Source organism: Micropterus salmoides, unplaced genomic scaffold (genome assembly GCF_014851395.1).
Source record: "Micropterus salmoides isolate LMB-PRFRI ecotype aquatic unplaced genomic scaffold, ASM1485139v1 Ms_hic_scaffold_9, whole genome shotgun sequence".
In the NCBI taxonomy this organism is placed as follows: domain Eukaryota; kingdom Metazoa; phylum Chordata; class Actinopteri; order Centrarchiformes; family Centrarchidae; genus Micropterus; species Micropterus salmoides.
In genome coordinates this window covers 23,821,709-23,840,771 of record NW_024044681.1, presented here as the reverse complement: position 1 = coordinate 23,840,771, position 19,063 = coordinate 23,821,709, and the positions used below count along the sequence as shown (strand labels likewise).

Sequence of the window (19,063 nt, the reverse complement as noted above, 5' to 3'; positions counted from 1 at the left end):
CTTCTTGCCTGCAGTTACATTCCACCATTAGTGAATACAGTGAATATAAATATATATTTCTTATATATAAAATATAGAAAGAATTAGGCCTTCTATACAAATAAACGCCACAATGGTAACTGAGGAGATCATTGCCCTTGTGTTACCGTACATACATTACAGTAAAAAGACAACAAAAAACATTCACATCAAAAGGTAAATACAGTTGCTTTGCTTCTTTTTATTCGTTTCTTTACGTCTCCAATGTACAGTAGTGTTATTGGAAGATAAGATGACAAAAAGGCACAAATTCACAATAAAAGAAAGAAAAACAGGGGACAAGTTAACGGGAGTGAGAGGGAGAGTAAGAGAAAGAGAGAGAAAGGGAGAGATTTAGCGATTTTAAAAACAGTTTGGGATTGTGGAATCATTTGGTTTCATATTCTGATTATCGAGGAATCTAACAACAGGTATCTATGAGATTATCTCTGTTAAACCATGATCTCTCACAAGTTTGTATGGTATCTTCAGGCTCTTAAAATGCACCAACTGTCTGTTTTCAAACCAATTGTTTTTTTTCATCCTGTGAAGCTATAAACTTCAACCCTCCAGCACCCGGTTGAAGCTGCTCCTAAATGTAGAATAGTTTCCCCTTGATCCCCGTCAGTAACCACAGGAGGGCAATATCTAACTTGCACGGAGGCTCCACTTAGGGCTGACACCATCAGCTAATTATGTGGATCAACGAACTGACCCGAGCTGCCGTTATATGTTCCTTTTCAGTGAGAGACGCAAGTGTAGTTCAGAGACTGACAACAGAGGTACAACAACACTGAGAACAAAAATATATATCTATACACTGTCCTGCCAATGAAAGGTGAGGGAAGAACGTGACGAGGAAAGGATATAGTGAAAGGGGTTTTTGCTTCGCTTTTAATATTTTTAACCTCAAACTACAAACCACACAGCAACTCAGTTTTTAACTGCTTTGCTGGAGCATCCTCAAATATGCAGCAAAATAATCTATAACAATATGTTAGAATGCCTTTTTTAATGTCTACAACTGACAATATTCTTTAAAAATGTCTTATCAGCAATACATTTCAGCAACTATAGCTCTATATGTCCTAACATTTCCCGGTCTGTGTGATGCTGAGCATTTAGAGATGGAATAAGGGGATCAATTGTCAAGACGGTGTGCAGTAGGTTTTGGCAGGACAGTCTGGTCTATATATATGTGTTCATCTACATTTATTTATTTACTATTTACAAAGTCAATACATACAGTACATCCACAAATCTCCATGATTCAGTCGGTAGTCCCATCACAGACAGTGAGTGAGATGCTTGGTGGACACAGAGAGAGGTGGAAGGGTTAGACATCCAGGGCCAGTGTTGTCTTTAAAGAGGAGGCAACAGAAAAGGGCTCGCAGGGATGGGGTTTATAAACCTCTGACATACAGATATATAAGGACATGAACTACTGCCACAAGATGGAAGATTCTTAAAGTTATAAATTGAGTTTCTCCAAAGCAAGTCTAAACTACGCTTGAACAGTTGTCAATAATTCCCTGAGGAGTTGTTAATGGACTTTTTCAAGCCGTATCTTATGGCCAGGTAAAGCAGGTAAAGACATTTGAATTTGGATTTAGTGACTACTGTGCTTGGGCTTATATAGATTACATAAATGTATAGACTAATGACACTATTCCAGTATTATCCTGATTCATGAAGTATCCTACAACTGCCAGGAATCTTCTTAGTTTGACTACAATAATTTGCTTGGCTCTTTCATATAAAATTAGAGTGCATTTATCTGATTATACACTTCTTCTGGATTCTTCTCCAGACTGACCAAACTTTTCAAAAAATAAGCTGTCCTTAGGTCAGACCAATAAATACAGCAATAAACAACTACATAAAATGATGTAAATATTAAGCCAATGTATACTTTCTAAAATTAAAAACTGGCCTTGAGACAGTTAATTATAACAATTGCTTTGTAATGATTTACATTGTGTACATAAACTGTTGTATTTTTAAAAATAAAAATAGTTGATCCAATTTTATATTCATTAATATTAACTCATTAGAGTCCAAAATGTACACCTACAATGCAGAACTCTAGATATGGACCTCAAACTAATCAAACCTCTGTACTTGTGCTTAGACAAAAAGAACAATTATAATTATCCACTTGTTCTGTTGATCCAAATGTATTAATCACAGGCGGGTGACCTAAATCAGTTATATAGTGGTGTTATAGTATTGCCTTTCACATTATCTATCTGTTGCTTGCTCTTTAAAGTTTCCACACAGTTGAAAGATGTGGAGGTAAAGCGAACAGATGATGGAAAAGAGGATAATAAAAGTAACTAAGGACAAAAGAGGCCAAAGAGACGTCAATAAGAATTGCTGTTATCACTCCTCGAACTCTATTACTTCCTCCCTTCTTTGCCAAGCCAGCATCAGATCTCTTCAAAGACACGCTACTGTACATCACTCATGTACACTCATGCATATACCGAAAAACCACACAATTACAAACAACAGGCTTCAGATTCCAGCAGGAGAAAACCCGGCTAATCCAAAGACAAACACAATAAAACCAGCGTTTCATAAATAATTAATCAACAACTTAACATCCTTGACTTTCAGCTTGGGCTCTGCTTTGCTAAAACTGTTCCCAGAACAGGAACAAACAGTGGAGTAAGGTAGGTTAGCGATGATAAGAAGAGAGACCAACGTGGCATGGTAGTTATTGCTATCGCTGGATAAGACCATTTATCCACTGGAGGTGACAGAATGGGTGACAGGGCAAAAATTGATGCAGATCACATAAAGTTTTACTTTCAAAGAAACATTTATCTATCTACAAGCGGGAGAAGCTGTATATCCATGATGGCTGGTAATGGTCACCACCATGATAATGAGTTTTGCAGTTAAAAGGATGAGAATGAAGTCTGTAGACAGAAAGACTGTCAGACAAAAAGAAAAAAGAGAGACAGACTTGTTTATGGCTGGTCTTCTGTGTATTTCCCTTTGCAGAGTGATACATTTTACTTGTAAGTGTGTGGGTATGTGTGTGTATGTACGTACTGTATGTTTTAATTCTGAAGTGATCTTCAATTACTGCACTTTCAGCCCGATGAAACTGAAGAGCTAGAAATTATCTGGTGAAAGAAAAATGGCAGGAAACCTTGACGACCTTACATCGCTACAGAAACACACACATGCACGCACACATACACACCGATACACACACAGAAAGAAGCGCACATACAAACTCACGGAGCAGCAGAAAAGCCAATGAATGTGCCAACATACTAAGGGAGGTACTGGAAACAAATCCTATCTGTTAGGTCAGGAGCATAGCAGAGACAACCCTCTCAACACTCTCAGCACAATCCTGACCTTGCAGCTGCACTTTGTAGACCTGCAAATTGATTTGAAGAACAAAAGCATAAAGCATGACACAAATAGAGAGAAGGAGATACTATGACAAATCAAAAAATAAATCAAAATAAATCACAGGATCAAAACTTAACACTGAGCAGATACAGCTTGGTCTGGAAAAAAATAAAGATCCACAGAGAAACTTACAGACAAAATCATTTTAAAAACCCTGTTTATATATATATATATATATATATATATATATATATATATATATATATATATATATATATATATATATATATATATGTACATATTTCAATACAATTATTCAGCTCCGATATACGGTACACTGTATATATACACTATTGGGATCTTAAATAGAAATAAATCCTAGTTTGCAGAGATAAATGACACTATTCTCTGTAGTTTAGAGAGGTTTAGAGACTGAGAGAGAGAAAGAAAGGACTGACTGACAAGATCTATACTGTTGCTACTAGAGGCCTCAGAGTTGTTAATAAGACAGGGGCACTAGATGGAAAAACAAATAGAAATGGATGAGACTCAAGGGAGGTGGGATGTGGTGGAGGAGATCAGCTGGAAATTGGGAGTTTACTGGGTCCAGGTCCCTGAAAACCAGACTGTACTCGGGGGGTGGGGGTTGGAAGGGGTTGGACCAGCCGGTCAGATGTCAGTTTGAATAGAAGGAGGATGTGAATCCGCTGGTGTCTGGGTATTCTGGTCTGAAAGAGACAGACAAATGTAAGAGTATAAACAAGAGGCGCAATCTGATGTTTTGGCATTTGGTTCACTATTTTTTACTTACTATCAATATTTTTGGCATGCTTCACTAAAATCAAATCAGATTTAGAGCCTGTCCCACACTGAACTTTTGAGGCGGATGCTGATCTTTAGGAGTATTTAAAATCACATTTTAACTTTCATGTTCTATCAGCTTTTAAAGCTGCTCTGATTAATATTTTCACATTAAGAATAGATCAAATGTCTACTTGTAATGCGAATAGGGGTCCCTCGTGGTGACAAACCCACAGATAATTATTGCCCCACTCATATCCCCCCCACACTGCAGATCCCTTCAGGAAAGCTACGGAGCTTGGCTTTGGCATCTTTCAGTTCGTTGTTTTGGTTTTTAGGCCCGCAACTTTAATGTTGTGATTCACTCTCACCGTTCTCATTGGCTTTGTTTCCAGCAGCAGTAGCGGACAGCTCAAACAAGAAGCTCTGATAAACCCTAACCTGTCCCCACGCCAAAATGGCTGACAGAAAAAGCTAGTGATTAGCGAATGAACATAGTGGAGAATTTGGCAGCTAAAGACAAACTATGTTATGGCTACATCGTTTCTAAATCAGCATAGGCATGTTTGTGCCATTTTAATAATTAAACTAAGTGAAATAAAATGCCAACATTCTCTGGTTCTTCTTCTTCCAGCTTCTCAAATGTGAAGATTTCCTGCTTTTCCGTGTTTTATATGTTTTCAGACAGCTGCTTGAAATAAACTAACACTTAATGACTCTGGGCACCTGCCATGAGCAATTTTTCACTTTTGTTTAAATTTTGTAAAAAAAAAATCCAATCAGTATTCATTTAAAGGAATGGGTCAGACAAATACAAAGGTACAAAGAAGTGTCACACAAAACATTTCAGTTTTAGTCCTCTAACCTGATGAGCAGCAGCATTCACGGTCCAACACAACCTCAGTCCTCTAGAGCCACCATCCCTTTCACTGGGTCCTTCACTCTCATCTGACACAAACAAGAAAGACAAATCTTATACTGAATGATCATTCAAATTCTTATCCAAACATAAGAGTGCACATGTCCACAGGATATTGACTTACTTGGTTTTACTAATTTATTTACTAGTTTGGGAATAAAATACTTCAAAAGAAGTCAGATCTTCAGGAATCTGTCTGGCTCCACAGTTGTTTTGCTTACCTCATCTAGCTCCCTGCGTGTCTCCTCCTCCATACGACGAATGTCTTCCATGTTCAAGTCAATCCACTTGTCGATCCAGCAGAACAGCTGACGGTGGAAATTAGTGAACAAACGCTTCTCTTGCTGTGAAACAACAAAGCAGGATAAAGAGAGAAAGTCATATTGAAGTTTGAAGAAAGGAAGCTGATTTTATTGAGTGCAAATGCCAAAATAAAGCCTTTTGATGATCACAGATGTTTCATTCTATCCTGCATTACCCTGTTTATCCACTAGAGGAATTATACCTGTTACCCTGTTAATCTACTAGAGGCTGGTGCAGCCTATATGTACAGCTGTATAGTGAGTAGTACTTTTCCACCGTTATCTCATGCTAACAAGATGTCAGACACTGTATACACTGTATATATGCATGAGACTAGACACCAGTCCTTAACATTCACACACACAACTGAAGGAGGGGACAGTCCTCCTGCACAACCAACATCATGTTAAACAGTTTGTTGTCAAAAATCCCTCCTCAGTAACTAGCCTTGAAATGTGGCTACCTGAATGTCATAGTGATCGTAAAGTGACAAACTTGCATATACACCACACACCTTTTGAATGAAGTTCTCCACTTTATTTTGCAGGCCCCACCACTTGAATTTGACAGTGACCAGTTTGTAGGCACACATGTGTGGGCAGTCTTTTTTGTTAGGAAGTTCCTTCTGCAAGTGCACAAATATACACACACATTTTTTATCATTTACATTCAGGGCCGTAGCCACGATTTTAAAAATACTGAGGTCTAGAGTCCCCCTGCCCCCAAACAACAACAAAAGGTTTCTAAAACTTTTGAATTATTGTTGTTGTCCTTAAGTGTATTTCCCCCACATGACAGCTTTAATGGTCTTCTCCACACTACCAGCAAATACATTTACAAAGAAATACTGAAATCTTTTCTATTTCGCTCTATTTATTTATCTACTTATTTATTTGTTTGTTGGCCTAAAATTTAAATATAGTGACTAATTGTTAAGTGGTTGTAGTTTTCTTTGAGGATCTGTTACTTAGGATGTCACTAAAACCCACAAATTCCCAGAAAAACATGACCTCAGGGTCCTCAAAAGTAGGTTCTGGTTACAATATGATGAAATGTTTGTCCTGTACTAAGTATTTCAACACTGTTGCTAAACAGTAGCTAAAGTATCAAGTGCAAGTAATGTTTTTGATTTTGCACATCAGTGATTAACCGTGGTCTGGTTGGTCTTTGTTTATCATGTATTTTAGTGGCTTCAGATGTGTTTCATCCAAGTGAGACATTTACAACAAGACGCTGTACCTTCCAGTCTGGTCCTAGAGGGCCTCGTCCTGTTTTCACTGACTTGTACCTGCAAGGATCCTCCTCTGGCTTGTAGTCCTGGAGAGAGATAAGAAAAACCCGAATGAACATGGCGAGGTGAGGTGACAAAAGAAGTAAGAGATCTAGTTGCTGTGATCAATCAACTCATTATGGCTCTTCACCTTCGGCTCCACTTGGCTTCTGTCCGCAATATCAATATAGACTACATCCACCTTCTTCCAGGTTTCTGCATCCAAACCGTGTACCTAAAACAGAACCACAGAGAACAGCTAGATTCAGGCACAAGTCTCTGCAGGTGGCCCACATACAACAGAGACCAGAACACAAGGCTCAGGGTAAAAAATGTGTGAAAAGTTAAAAAATTAAACATGGGCGATACATTACTCTGGCACTTTTTGCAGTTTTGCATGCTCACAGTTTATTTCTTTGCCACATGCATTGTTTAAAGCCCAAAAGCAACAATGATGCTCATAAAAAAGTCCTCATGCTGCTCAAACACATACATACACTTGCTCAGCTCATTAGTCTGTATTAATTACATTTTCGAGGTGTCCCGTGTCAGGTTTGTGCCATGTCTCAATCTTGATCAGGAAGTTATCTTTCATATACTCGTTCTGCAGAGAAAAGACAAATAACTCTCAGTGAAGAGGGAACAGTGGGTCTACAGCGTAATATGTAAGCAAATGGAAAACCATACAATACAATTTATTCTCTCTCCTCCCTCTCTCTCTCTCTCTCTCTCTCTCAATTCAATTCAATTCAAATTAGCTTTATTGGCATGATTGTGTAACAACAACATTGCCAAAGCATCATACATACAACATCTCTCTCTCTCTCTCTCTCTCTCTCACACACACACACACACACACACACACACACACACACACACACATTCACACACACAAACATTTAGCGTAATGGTGTCTGACTATTCCCCCTGCTGCTGTGTCACTGAAATAGATCACATTTCTTTCTCAGCTTTCAGGTTAATTTGTTCCCTCCATGGGCTTCAATGTGTCCATTGTGTCTACACACATGAAATTTGTAAGCATTAAAGGACATACTTACAGTGATAACTGCAGGGCCAGATGAAAGAAAGTGCAGGAGCAAACAGAGAGAAAGAAAAAATAAGGCAGTTGAAGAAATGTAATAGCATTTACAGTATTGGACAATGTACAGAGGTCAAGGAGAATTGCTAGACAAGATTATTCACTGAGTATTGTCTTTGTGGGTTCAGGTTGTGCCTTTGACTTGACTGCATGTTTGTATGACAGATGGCTGTTAGGCAGCAGGTGGACTGTGTGTGTGTGATCTCAGCCCGAGAGGCTTGAGTGATTGCATGGCTCTTCTCACTGGTCATACAGTTAATTATTCAAAGACTCCTTCAAGGTGACAGAGAGAAACAGATAAAGAGAGAGAGCGAGAGAGAGGTACCAAGAGAATGATAATATCTTTGACTTGAGTATTCACACTTTTTTAGGTGCAGACAGTTGTCAAAGTCTTGGGTAGTTGGTTTGGTTCAGATATATCTCTAACTGCTGTTTTATGTCTATTAGGGGACGGATATGAAACACCAAATATATCATATTTAAGTTATATTGGTGGGTATTTTTGCAGCCTCCAGAGTTATTTTGAGGCAGTGGAAAATAGCTGACGCTCCAGGTTTGAAGAACTGGTAAAGACGGCATCCTATGAGTCACTGCTCAGTAGATTAAAAGGTAGTTTGGAAGATGGGCCTTCCTCCTGGGACCTTTTAGACCTTTATATAGATCGATAGAGGGCCTGTTTAGATTTTAAGCATAGCCAAAAAATATCCCGGCTGTGATGTTCTCACTTCACGAATCTCTCACTTCTGAATGTGCTACTTATTTTTATTAATTTACTTACAATTTATCTTTTATTTCTGACACCATGTCTTATAATAGTGCCCTGTCCTGTATCCTTGAAATGATGTGAAGGTTATCTTGCTTCCATGTACCAACCCTTTCTTTCAAAAACAATAAAAACTTAAATTCCAATAATGTCGACAACAATTGCTACTTTTAGTGTACCGCTAAAGTTCATTGAGTCATGTATTACAAAAAAAGTCTAGAGTTTTATTTTGAACAGGTCCCATACTATGAAAAATTTTAAAAATACATGTATGCAGATGTAAGTCTAATAATCTGTGTGTGTGTGTGTGTGTGTGTGTGTGTGTGCTACCTGTGCGACAGTATGGGTATGCGTTCCAGGCCTTCTCGTGGATGTTGAGAGCTGAAGCTGGAGCCAACATTCTGACAAATGACGGCACTTTACTGCAGGACAGAGGAGTGAAGAGAGAACAAACCAGGGTAATTGCAATAGTATTTTAATTATTTTATTTGTACTTTTTCAATCTGGACAGATTAGGTACATGGGTACAAAGCATATAGTACAGTACATATTTTATGTTATAGTATCCTGCCCACATTCTTGCCATAACCTTACCACACCAAACCTTTACCTGATCCCAATGCTCTCTAATGTTTATCTAAACATAATTTTAATAGATAAAGATTTATTTTAAGACTTTTACCTAAAAGTAACCATCTCAAGTTCTCTTAATACCTAAATATAACCACTCATATGCTGTCTGGTTTGACCAGTAACATTGCTTCTTGCCACGACTGCGGTTTGATCCAACATTTTAGTGGACAGTGGTCGTCCAATTTAGACATCAGTGTCAGAAGAACCCCTTAAATAAGGGAATAGTTGACACTTTGGGAAATGTGCTTATTTGCTTTCATGCCACAGATAAGAAGATCAATACCATTCTCTTGTATTTATGCTAACAACAACACTAGAGCCAGCGGGTCATTAGCTTACCTTAGTATAGCTTAGCGTAAAAACCGGAAGCAGGGGGAAATGGTTAGAACACTAAACTGATGGGGAACATGGTCAACATTATACCTGCTTACCATCAACATGTTAGCATTATCATAGTGTCTATGTTAGTATTTAGCTCAAAGCTAAGAGTGGTATCAACCTTATCATCTAACTATTAGTAAGTGAGCAAAGAAGTGTAGGCTATATACCAAAATGTCAAACTATTTCATAAAAAGTAGTGGTTGTTTCAGCTTACTAGACTGCATGGAGTGGACAAGGAAGAAGACTTTAAAGTGATGGGATAATAAGCCGAAGCAGAAAAAATATATGAATGGATAGGAGCCAAGAGATATGGCCTCGAGGAAGGAATAAATGAAGGAGTCCTCCTGAGTGAAATTTCTGGACAACTGCTTACCTCTGCAAATGGTAGATTTTGTGTGTGTACTGTCCCTTCTCTCCATCTTTCTCGTAGGGCTCATTTTTTAGCACCTCCACTCCTTCTCCTCCACCAGTCTCATTTTTACTGGCCTCAGCCACAGAGTACAGCTGTCCGACCTGGTACTGAAAAAGAGAGACAAAAACTGGTTGGACTGAGGTAGAAAGTGTGTTTAAGGTGTAAAAGAAATAAGGAGCTGTTTCCCCTCAAGGCTCCCTTGATTAACACATGTAGGAGTCAACATTTATTATCCTGTAGATGATGCTTTCACAGTAACATACAGATATCCTTTGCTTTTTTTCATGTTTATTTCATCAGCTCATCCATTGATGGATTCCTTTTTCTTCTGATCCCTATTCTGATCACTACCTTCTCCTTTCCTCGCCCTTGAATCCTCATAATCTCTCCCATACACTCTTGCTTGTCTTCCTCTTCCACAAACTGTACACTTTCTCCTTCTTTCATCCCTCTCTTTCCCTCATTCCCGATCTTCCTGATCCCGAGTGTGCATGTGAGTGTTTAAACACAGGACAATGGCCGCTTTCATTTCCTAATCACCTCTAATCCACCATGTAACCTCTGCACAAACTGGACAAGAGCGCAGACGCACTTAGAACATCACAAAGATGTAAGAAGTCAATGTAGTCAGAGTGATTCTATTCACAGCAGTTATCACAGTTATTCTTTCTATTTCATTGTTGATGTAAAACACCATTCTGTAAAATCATACCATGAGAATGTCATAGTTTACATGTTTACACACATATAACAAAGCAACAATGCCCCCTGTGGTCAGTTTGCACACTTCATTGTAACAAAGAAAACAATGTAGAAACCAGAGTGGATTTCACATAGAAAAGTTTGAATTAGTCAAAAAATATATTAGTCATGTTGAAGAAATACAAGTAGTGTGCTTAGCCTGTCACAACTAAGTTGGACAGAACTAGGATTGGGCATCGTTTTAATTTACGATGCCAGTACCAAAACCAGTACCCTTAAAGTGATAGCGATACCAAGAGTACTTCATTCGATACCTTGTACAAAATGCCACCTGCTGAAGCCATAGTGGTTGATTGGTAGCCTATTATTATTTTTATTATTATTATGGAGAAACAATGTGATATATTTTACTTTTTTCTTGTTTCAAATAACTGTTATATAATAAAAGTTTTGGGAAATTGTATCAGATCACTCATCACGGGTAGTATTATAGGGCGAAAGACTACAGCTTGCGAGTTTTTTTATATTTGAATGAGAGAGAAGGAGTGAAAGAGTTTAGCAAGCAAATGAGTTGTGGGAAATAAATTTAAGGTAATATTTTGATACGTGTGTTGAAAGTAAACAATGGAAAATAATTTTGTTAACTTTCGATCAATAAACTGAATTGAAATATCTCCATGAGTGCTTTTTCCTTTATTGGTGAGTTGCAAACCTCCAAAAATGACAGTCACGAGTATAAAACGAGTAAGGAGTCAAGTCACTTAACTACACTAAAGACTCACAAATGGAGGAAAAGAGAGGCTGCATGTCCAGCCAATCACACCAACTACACCTGAAGCAGCTGCAGCTGCAGCTGCAGGCTCCTGAGTAAAATCAGCTGATCACTGCTGCGAGACAAAAGCGTTTAAATGATGCGATGGAACGCAGCAATCGATCAGTGAAAAGTGAAATGAATAGCAAATAAAAATGTACAGAGAACTGTTAAATGATACCAGAAGATTAAACCAACGGAAAGCCAAGCTTGTGGTTATAAACTTGCAACAGTGACGAACATGTCGGAGACGAGACAAGACAAGATTTAACCTTGCTTCACTTTCAAGCAGTGTTTTGGATAAATGAAACATGGAAACATAAACGATTAGCACAGCATAACAGAACATAAGACAACATAAAAAGCCAATAAATACGGAAAGGTAAAAAAGAACATATGCTCTAAAAAATCTACCTATTAATTGATTCTGGTACAGAAACCCTGAGAGAAAAGTAAGAAAAATTATTCTGGTGATGTAAGAAAACAGGTGAGAAAAAAGATTTGGCCTAGGATAATTTTTTTCAGGTAAGGTATACAGCATATACTGTATGTTAGCATGCTATGCACCTTGTGTTTAGATTGCACCTGGAAGAAAACATGTATGCTTTTAGTCTACTAGAACATGGGGTTGTGGTGCTTCTGGCTGAAAAGAGTATTACAATAACAACGACACATTTTATTTTTACCTGCCAAAACGATTTTTAAAAAGATTCAAAAACGTTTTTTTCACCTGTTCTTAAAGCCAGAATCCGTTACATTCAAGCCCTCGCCAAACAAGCTCACACAATGCTGATTATGCCTATCACCCGTGTTTTATGCCAACTAGAAACAATTGGTTGAAAGCTGAAGGGGGGAGCAACTGTAGTGAGATCAGCAACTCAGTATGGCAGAGCATATATGTCATATGCATGTGTCAACAGTGTTGTGCAATTACTCTCACTATCAGAAGGGTTAGGGGACGAACATTCCCTACTGCAGTCATTAACAATGAAATCACCTAAATAGACAATGAAACACTCACATCAGCTCCTACATGTACATGTAGTACTGTATATGTCAGCTGGTTGTAAATGTAGCTTTTAGCAGTTTTAACTTTTCTGCAATTACTGCAGCCAAAAGATTGTGCAACACTTTTTGTTGCACATATTTTAATGGTATGACATTGTTACGTTGATTTTCCTCTATCAAGAACATCAGGTTTTCTCCTTTATCAATTAATTTGACTGTCCAGAGGAAATTTCAAAGCTCTAGGAACATTTTCCCTGACCAATTACATGCTTTAGGCAAGCCAAGAATTGCTAAAACTTGGGGAGTACTTCCAGATAACTCATTAAGGCCATAGCTATGAAATTAACAAGGATAGTGAATTGAGGCCAAATCCTAGATATAATGTATTTACAGTGGGACTAGGACTTTCACATATAAATGATTGTCATTACATTCAAGACCTCGCCAAATGAGTTCACACAATGTTGATTAAGCCTATCCTCGCCAGGTAAATATCTCTTTATTCACAGTATACCAGAGTTTTTAAACAGAACAATACAAAACATGTGTCTGTGGCAACATTCTCGTGCTAGTGCACCAGTAGTGATGCGTTTTAAGTAAAATGACCTTCACATAATGTGAACACTAAGATGTTTTGGAGAGGAGAAGTAAATGTGACCATGGTGGATTCAGTTACTTACACACCTGAGCAACAGAGAGAACGTCAAATGTAAACTGGAGACTGTTCCCTCAAATCAGCAGCTCATACTGCAACTGCCGACTAAATAAATGGGATGCAGGAACAGCAAAGCCTCCTGGGTGTTGGACAAATATAATTCAACCTTGCCTTGTGGCGGGAGGCCATGTCAAGTTATACCAGAACTTCCTTCTTTATAAAAATAAAACACTAAATAAACTTCAGGTCAAAATCAGCCCTTGGCAGGAAGTTAACAGACAGGAAATTCAATTCAGTAAATTCTTCAGCAGGAACAACAGCAGGGACAGTCTCGTCCCCCCCCAACAAGACCTTTGTTCACAGAAATTAATCCATAGTCGTGAAAATACAACTTTTATGTTTATTTTGTTTTAGATCTAAAGCCTCAATAAGCCAGAGGAAAAACAATGACAAGAAATCAGCGGGGTGTATTGCTCCGTCCAATGCCTTGTGGCTTTGAGTTGGCTTCCCGACTTCCTATGACTGGCATGGCAATGATGGGGCACAGTGTATTAGGTTCACAAAACTGTTTTCATGAATTGCTTTTTGGCTTTCTTTGTTAATGCAAGCCATTGCCGAGATGTTGGTGGAAAAAAGACTCCATGTTACAGATTTAAAAATTTTTACATGTGACAAATACACAAGACTATAAAGAAGATATGTCCTGCTAATCTCAGCTGCAAACATTTTCTCTTTGAGGACTCACTCGTGCTTTACACTCATACTTGCAACAGTTTATTGTGTTTAAGAGCAGATTAGGTGCTTGGTTGGGTGGGTGAGTGAGTGGGGTACAGAAGGAGTAATAATGTAGTTTCAGGTGATTCATTTACAATGCAGCTCTGGATAGAAGAGCAAACTGCAATGGGAATGAGACAGCAGGGGACAGAGGGACACAGAGATAAAAGAGGACGATGACAGTGAAAGACTGTGCTGACTGTGCTGATTGATTGATGGGTCTATCTGATTGGACCCCTCTTTAAAATGATGGATGCTCACCAGAGCTGTAAAATATCAAGATACAAAGAATTCTTCTCACAAGTTGATCACTGCTGCATATTTTCTATGCACAGGTTGCATAATTGATATATCACTTTTATATTATAAAAGTATGTATGTGTAGCACAAACAAGTCCAAAGGCCATCCAAAAAAACCCAGCTTTAGTTATGGCAGGCACTTGTTCTTCACTTCTCCAAATACAGTGAACCAAAGAATCAGATAACAAAAGCTGAGCCTTGAGCCAATTTAGGTAACACACACACTGAAATATACTGAAATTAAACTTACCTCTTCGACAGAGATTGGAAGAATCACTCGACTGGAAAAGAAAGGAAAAGGAAAAGTTACTCAAAAATCATCAAGTAACAATCAAACAATCAAAACCTTGCTCTTCCTGAACTCTGCTTGTTGTATTAGTTTGTGTGTTTGTTTGTAAATCTAAATGTTGCTGACGTTGGTTGGCTTAACGTACAGCTTAAACTCAGAATGTCTGTTTTCCCTGTGAACAACCCTGTTGTGCGCTTGTTGTTTTAGTCTGTAATAAATCACAGGAATTGTACGATAACGTTAATCATGCTTTCATTTTGTAAAGATGACCCTTATCTGTGAACTGGATTAGCCTGGAGAAATCCTGTAAGTGACACACTGACAACATGAACTGACATCTTTAAGCGTTCAGCTCGATACAGATCTGGACACCAGTGATCTGGCAAACATGCGTCTTTTCTATGATGCTGTCTCAGAGGACTCTTCAGCTGAGCTTGAGTAAGCCAACAGGCATTTGTAATGAGGAACTCCAGATGAGTGACAAATTTAAGGATAACCCATCATGGTATGGAGTCTCTATTGGAGGGATGAACACCATTCCTCCACAAGTATCTCCTCATCTATATATATACAACTTTTATTTAATCAGCTAATCTCATTGAGATCAAGATCTTGAGTACAGCAGGTAGAAAAAAACACACATAACCGGACATAACAAAAGAACATAGTATCTGAGACAGTCACACAAATCACTAAATATATTTGAAGATTAAAGTTTATATTATATAATTTGATGTTATGGAGATGGCGGTGGACATCATCGTCTTACATGTTGGTCCAAAATCTTCCATAGGTGTGAAAACAGGGTTGAGATCTAGTGACTATAAGGGCTGTAGAATTTTATTTGCGCCATTTTCAAACTCACCAAACCGTTCAGTGAGCCCTCAATACGTTCTATACTTTTGTTTTATAGTTGCAAAACAATGCTTGAACTTTCTGTGGGTCAGATGAACATTGACACCTCCTAGTGGACAGAAAATAAACACACATGTGGCCAGCATTGCCTGTACTTGACCTAAAATAGTGTAAAGTAAGCTGGTGTGTGTAGGCCTACACAGTCTGTTTCTCTTGCATAAATAAAGCTTGACAGTAGGATTATTCATATAGCCATTGATGGTTCACGTGTTCCTGCTGTTAATGCCCTCTGCCACATTTTGTTTGTGTCAAACATTTTTCTGTTTCAACACCAGGCAATGGAGCTGGCTAACAAATAGACACACCGCCAATAAAGTGATGACATCCATGCCAGCACTCTTTCAGAATGAGCCAGGAACAAATTTGTTCTTGTGCACAGTTTGACTGGGTGGCAGCAGGCCCGGTGAAACTAAAATAATGGTTAAACATAGTATGTTGCACTACATAAAACATGCAAATAGGAAAGACAAGTGAAAAGTGACTCAATAATCCATTATCAGTGTAGTGAACACTACGATGCATAAAGAAACAAACCCTACTGTTGTTTAATTCTCTTACATTTACATTGTAGCACAGCTGAGTGCATTACCTACAGCATTTCACTGAGAAATCTATTAGACACATTTACCATTGTGATCTCATGATCAGTGTTTCATGTTTTAGGTGACTGAACTCAACACACACACACACACACACACACACAGTATTAACATGTGAAGAAAGACTCATTTTGTGCACACTATTTCTGAGCTCTTTCATATTACACAGATTAACACACTGCACCACCACCTCCCCTTTCTCTGACACTTTTGCATTTCCTACCACATACTGCACATGTACAGGGTGCAGCTCTGTTGATTGTTTTGTAACTGTGTGATGTATGCCTAAATTCAGATAATCCTGCATCCCACTCGCCGCTGAATGTAATCTGGGTCTGAGTCCCAGCCAGACATTGGATGGGAGACCAGATGCTGCATGGAAGGCAGAGACAGTAAAAAAACTGTATGTGATGTCAAATGAAAATATTAAAATAGGACTGAATTTTCAGTTTATCTTTTCAGTATATTATTTTCTTCCCTATGTTTCAAAGAGCAAAGAGGACTTAGGTTTTAGTTAAATAAGGACTAAAGTCACCTTAATGCTCTCTCTCTCTCTCTGCAAATCTCCTTGGTCTACAGGTCTTGACAGGAAGATCAGGTGTCTCTCTGTTGCTTCAGAAAACAAACACCCTCTTCTCTCCTGCACTGCACATCTTTTCTGTCTTCTCATCTTATCCCCCTTTCAGTCTGTCTCTACTCTTTAACTGCTTCTATTCCATTGTCTTCATCACACTGTATATTGTGGCAGTGGCTCCTGTGTTGCTGTACACCTGCCAAAGCTAATGGAAGTGGAGAAACAGTGAACCAGGAGTGATGTAGGTCAGTGGTTCAGGTGAGCAGGACATAGTAAAGAAAAACTGTCTACAGCAGGACATGGATCACTTCACTGTCTCTTGACCCCCCATGATGCTGTCTTGGTGAATGTGAGTGTAAGTGTGTGTGTGTGTGTGTGTGTGTGTGTGTGTGTGTGTGTGTGTGTGTGTGTGTGCATGTCCAAGCCTCTTCCTGTGCCAATGTGTTGACAGTGTGTATAAATGCATTCAGCATTTAATCGTGACCGATTTAATTAATTTCCAGGCAGACTGTTGAGACTCAGGCTCTCCCTAATCACTTCAGATCTTTAGCCATGCCATCACTCTCATCCTGAGCTTTTTCTGCTGGGCTATTAATTGATGAAATACATGTGTTGAGAAATCAAGACAGCCAGACTCTGGTCAATATCGTTGTATTTTTTTGATCAGGTAGTGTTAATTTTAGGCATAAGCTACCGGTGGCTGAAAGTTGTTAACAGTTACAGTATTGCTCTGACCTTGCCTTAGAATGGCAATTTTTTTTACAGGTAGAGTCACAAGCTCCTTAATGCAAAATGAGTGTGGTGTACACTGACACCAGTTAAGAGCATGACAAGGAAGGAACCACCATCCATGTCTGAAGAGGACAAACTAATATCAGATTATTTTTAAAGCCAATACATTTGCAATCAACTGGCCCTACCTTCATTCTAACCACCAGCTGATTCTGAGGCCTCAGTCAGTTATGCTTACAGCGCGCTGAGGCCTGCGAAAGCAACGTGTTAAAGTAACGTGTTAAAAAAATCCCCAAATCGCTCCCTTTGCACGCACGACCCTACTTTACATGCTATCCAGTCCCTTCTGCCCAGCTGTCACATCCTCTGAAATGTCTGACTGGTGCGTCAAAACCTCGCCATTTACCATATTTTGCCAAAGCTTTGCAACCACCACCCGTACCTGCCCACTCCCACCCCGTCTCCCCTCGAGCATTCCTCTCAGCACCTCGCTATCTCAGTTCCTCCAGAGGTAAATGCCGGAATGCTCCCATCAGTCGTTTCACCTTCACCGCGCATCAATAACATGGCCACAGTGCTTACAGGGATGGACGCTGGCACGGCGCGGCGTACACCAGCCATCTCTACCCTCAGCACCAACGCTCCTCTCGAGCAACCGTCCCTTCAGCACCACCAGAGCAAATGACATTTTATTATCCGCTACGGTGAAAGCCTCTCGATTTCACTTGAAGGCTTGTGATGCAAAATGTGAAGGGCACAGCCATGCCTACGCCGGGTGCTGATGCAACTACAGCCGCCGCTTTATTACCTCTCGGTTTATTTGGTGAATGCTTTTAGGGTGATGGAGTGTCGTATGGTTGAAAAATTATGACGGTCAATGCGCGATGTCGACACCAGCCTGGCAGCACTCTTGTAATTCCACTCTCGGGCGACTGGCCACAATGTCAGCGCTGCGAAACCAGACGGATAAACGCGCACACAATAGCCTTCCCCTCTCTCTGCCACTGTCATACATACACACACAGCTACTTACAATTCTTTTATGAGCATTTTCGGCGGTGCAGTATATCCCAGAGGGAAGCAGCTCAGTACGGGTCCAGAAACAGGGTCGATCCCTCCCACCGACAGTCTCTTCTTTCGCCGCTTGCTTTTCTCCCACCTCTCCCCCTCTATGTCATTCTACCTCCACAGTCGCCTATTTTCTTCAAATTCACTTCCTGATCGGGGCCGCGGCGCGGCGTTGCTGTTGCGCGCAGAGCACCGAGGCCTGTGCAGAGCTGACCACACACAGAAAAGGATGGTCCACCAGGGGGTGGTTTGTGGTTGTGGTGGGTCCATGCAGCTAGACATGATGAGTGAATTGAGATACCCAGTTTTGTAAATGTATATTAAATATCTAAAAGCCTACTTTTCAAAATAAACATTGATAACGCAAGTGTCTACAAAATAACATTTTGCTGATTTTTGAACCGCTCATCCTGACTCTCTTTTAATAGATAGCCTACGAAAAACCCCAGACTTGGGAGCATAAATAAAATAAAGTTTAAGTTCAAAATATTGTTTAGGAATAGGGTCTATATTCCATCCATCCATCGTCAACCGCTTATCCTGCGTACAGGGTCCGGGAGGGTCTATATTCCAAATTTATTTAAGAAAAGGATCTCACTGAAACTAAAAGTAGGCTATCCTTGGCCATATAAAAACACAATTATAATGAATCACATAAAGTAGGA

General features: G+C 39.3%; 1 protein-coding gene across 1 annotated transcript; it reads right to left on the bottom strand.

Annotated features, from left to right (window-relative positions):
• Positions 1-200: 200 nt before the first annotated feature.
• Positions 201-18,586, bottom strand: pitpnab (phosphatidylinositol transfer protein, alpha b). Its single transcript, XM_038709157.1, has 12 exons — positions 18,364-18,586; positions 14,472-14,502; positions 9,933-10,078; positions 8,876-8,967; positions 7,742-7,749; positions 7,213-7,287; positions 6,835-6,918; positions 6,653-6,730; positions 5,928-6,038; positions 5,332-5,454; positions 5,057-5,139; positions 201-4,118 (listed from the first exon to the last, which is right to left on the bottom strand). The coding sequence occupies exons 1-11, from the start codon at positions 18,378-18,380 to the stop codon at positions 5,092-5,094; spliced, it is 813 nt and encodes a 270-aa protein (XP_038565085.1). The 5' UTR covers positions 18,381-18,586; the 3' UTR covers positions 201-4,118; positions 5,057-5,091.
• Between the last annotated feature and the right edge of the window lie 477 nt (positions 18,587-19,063).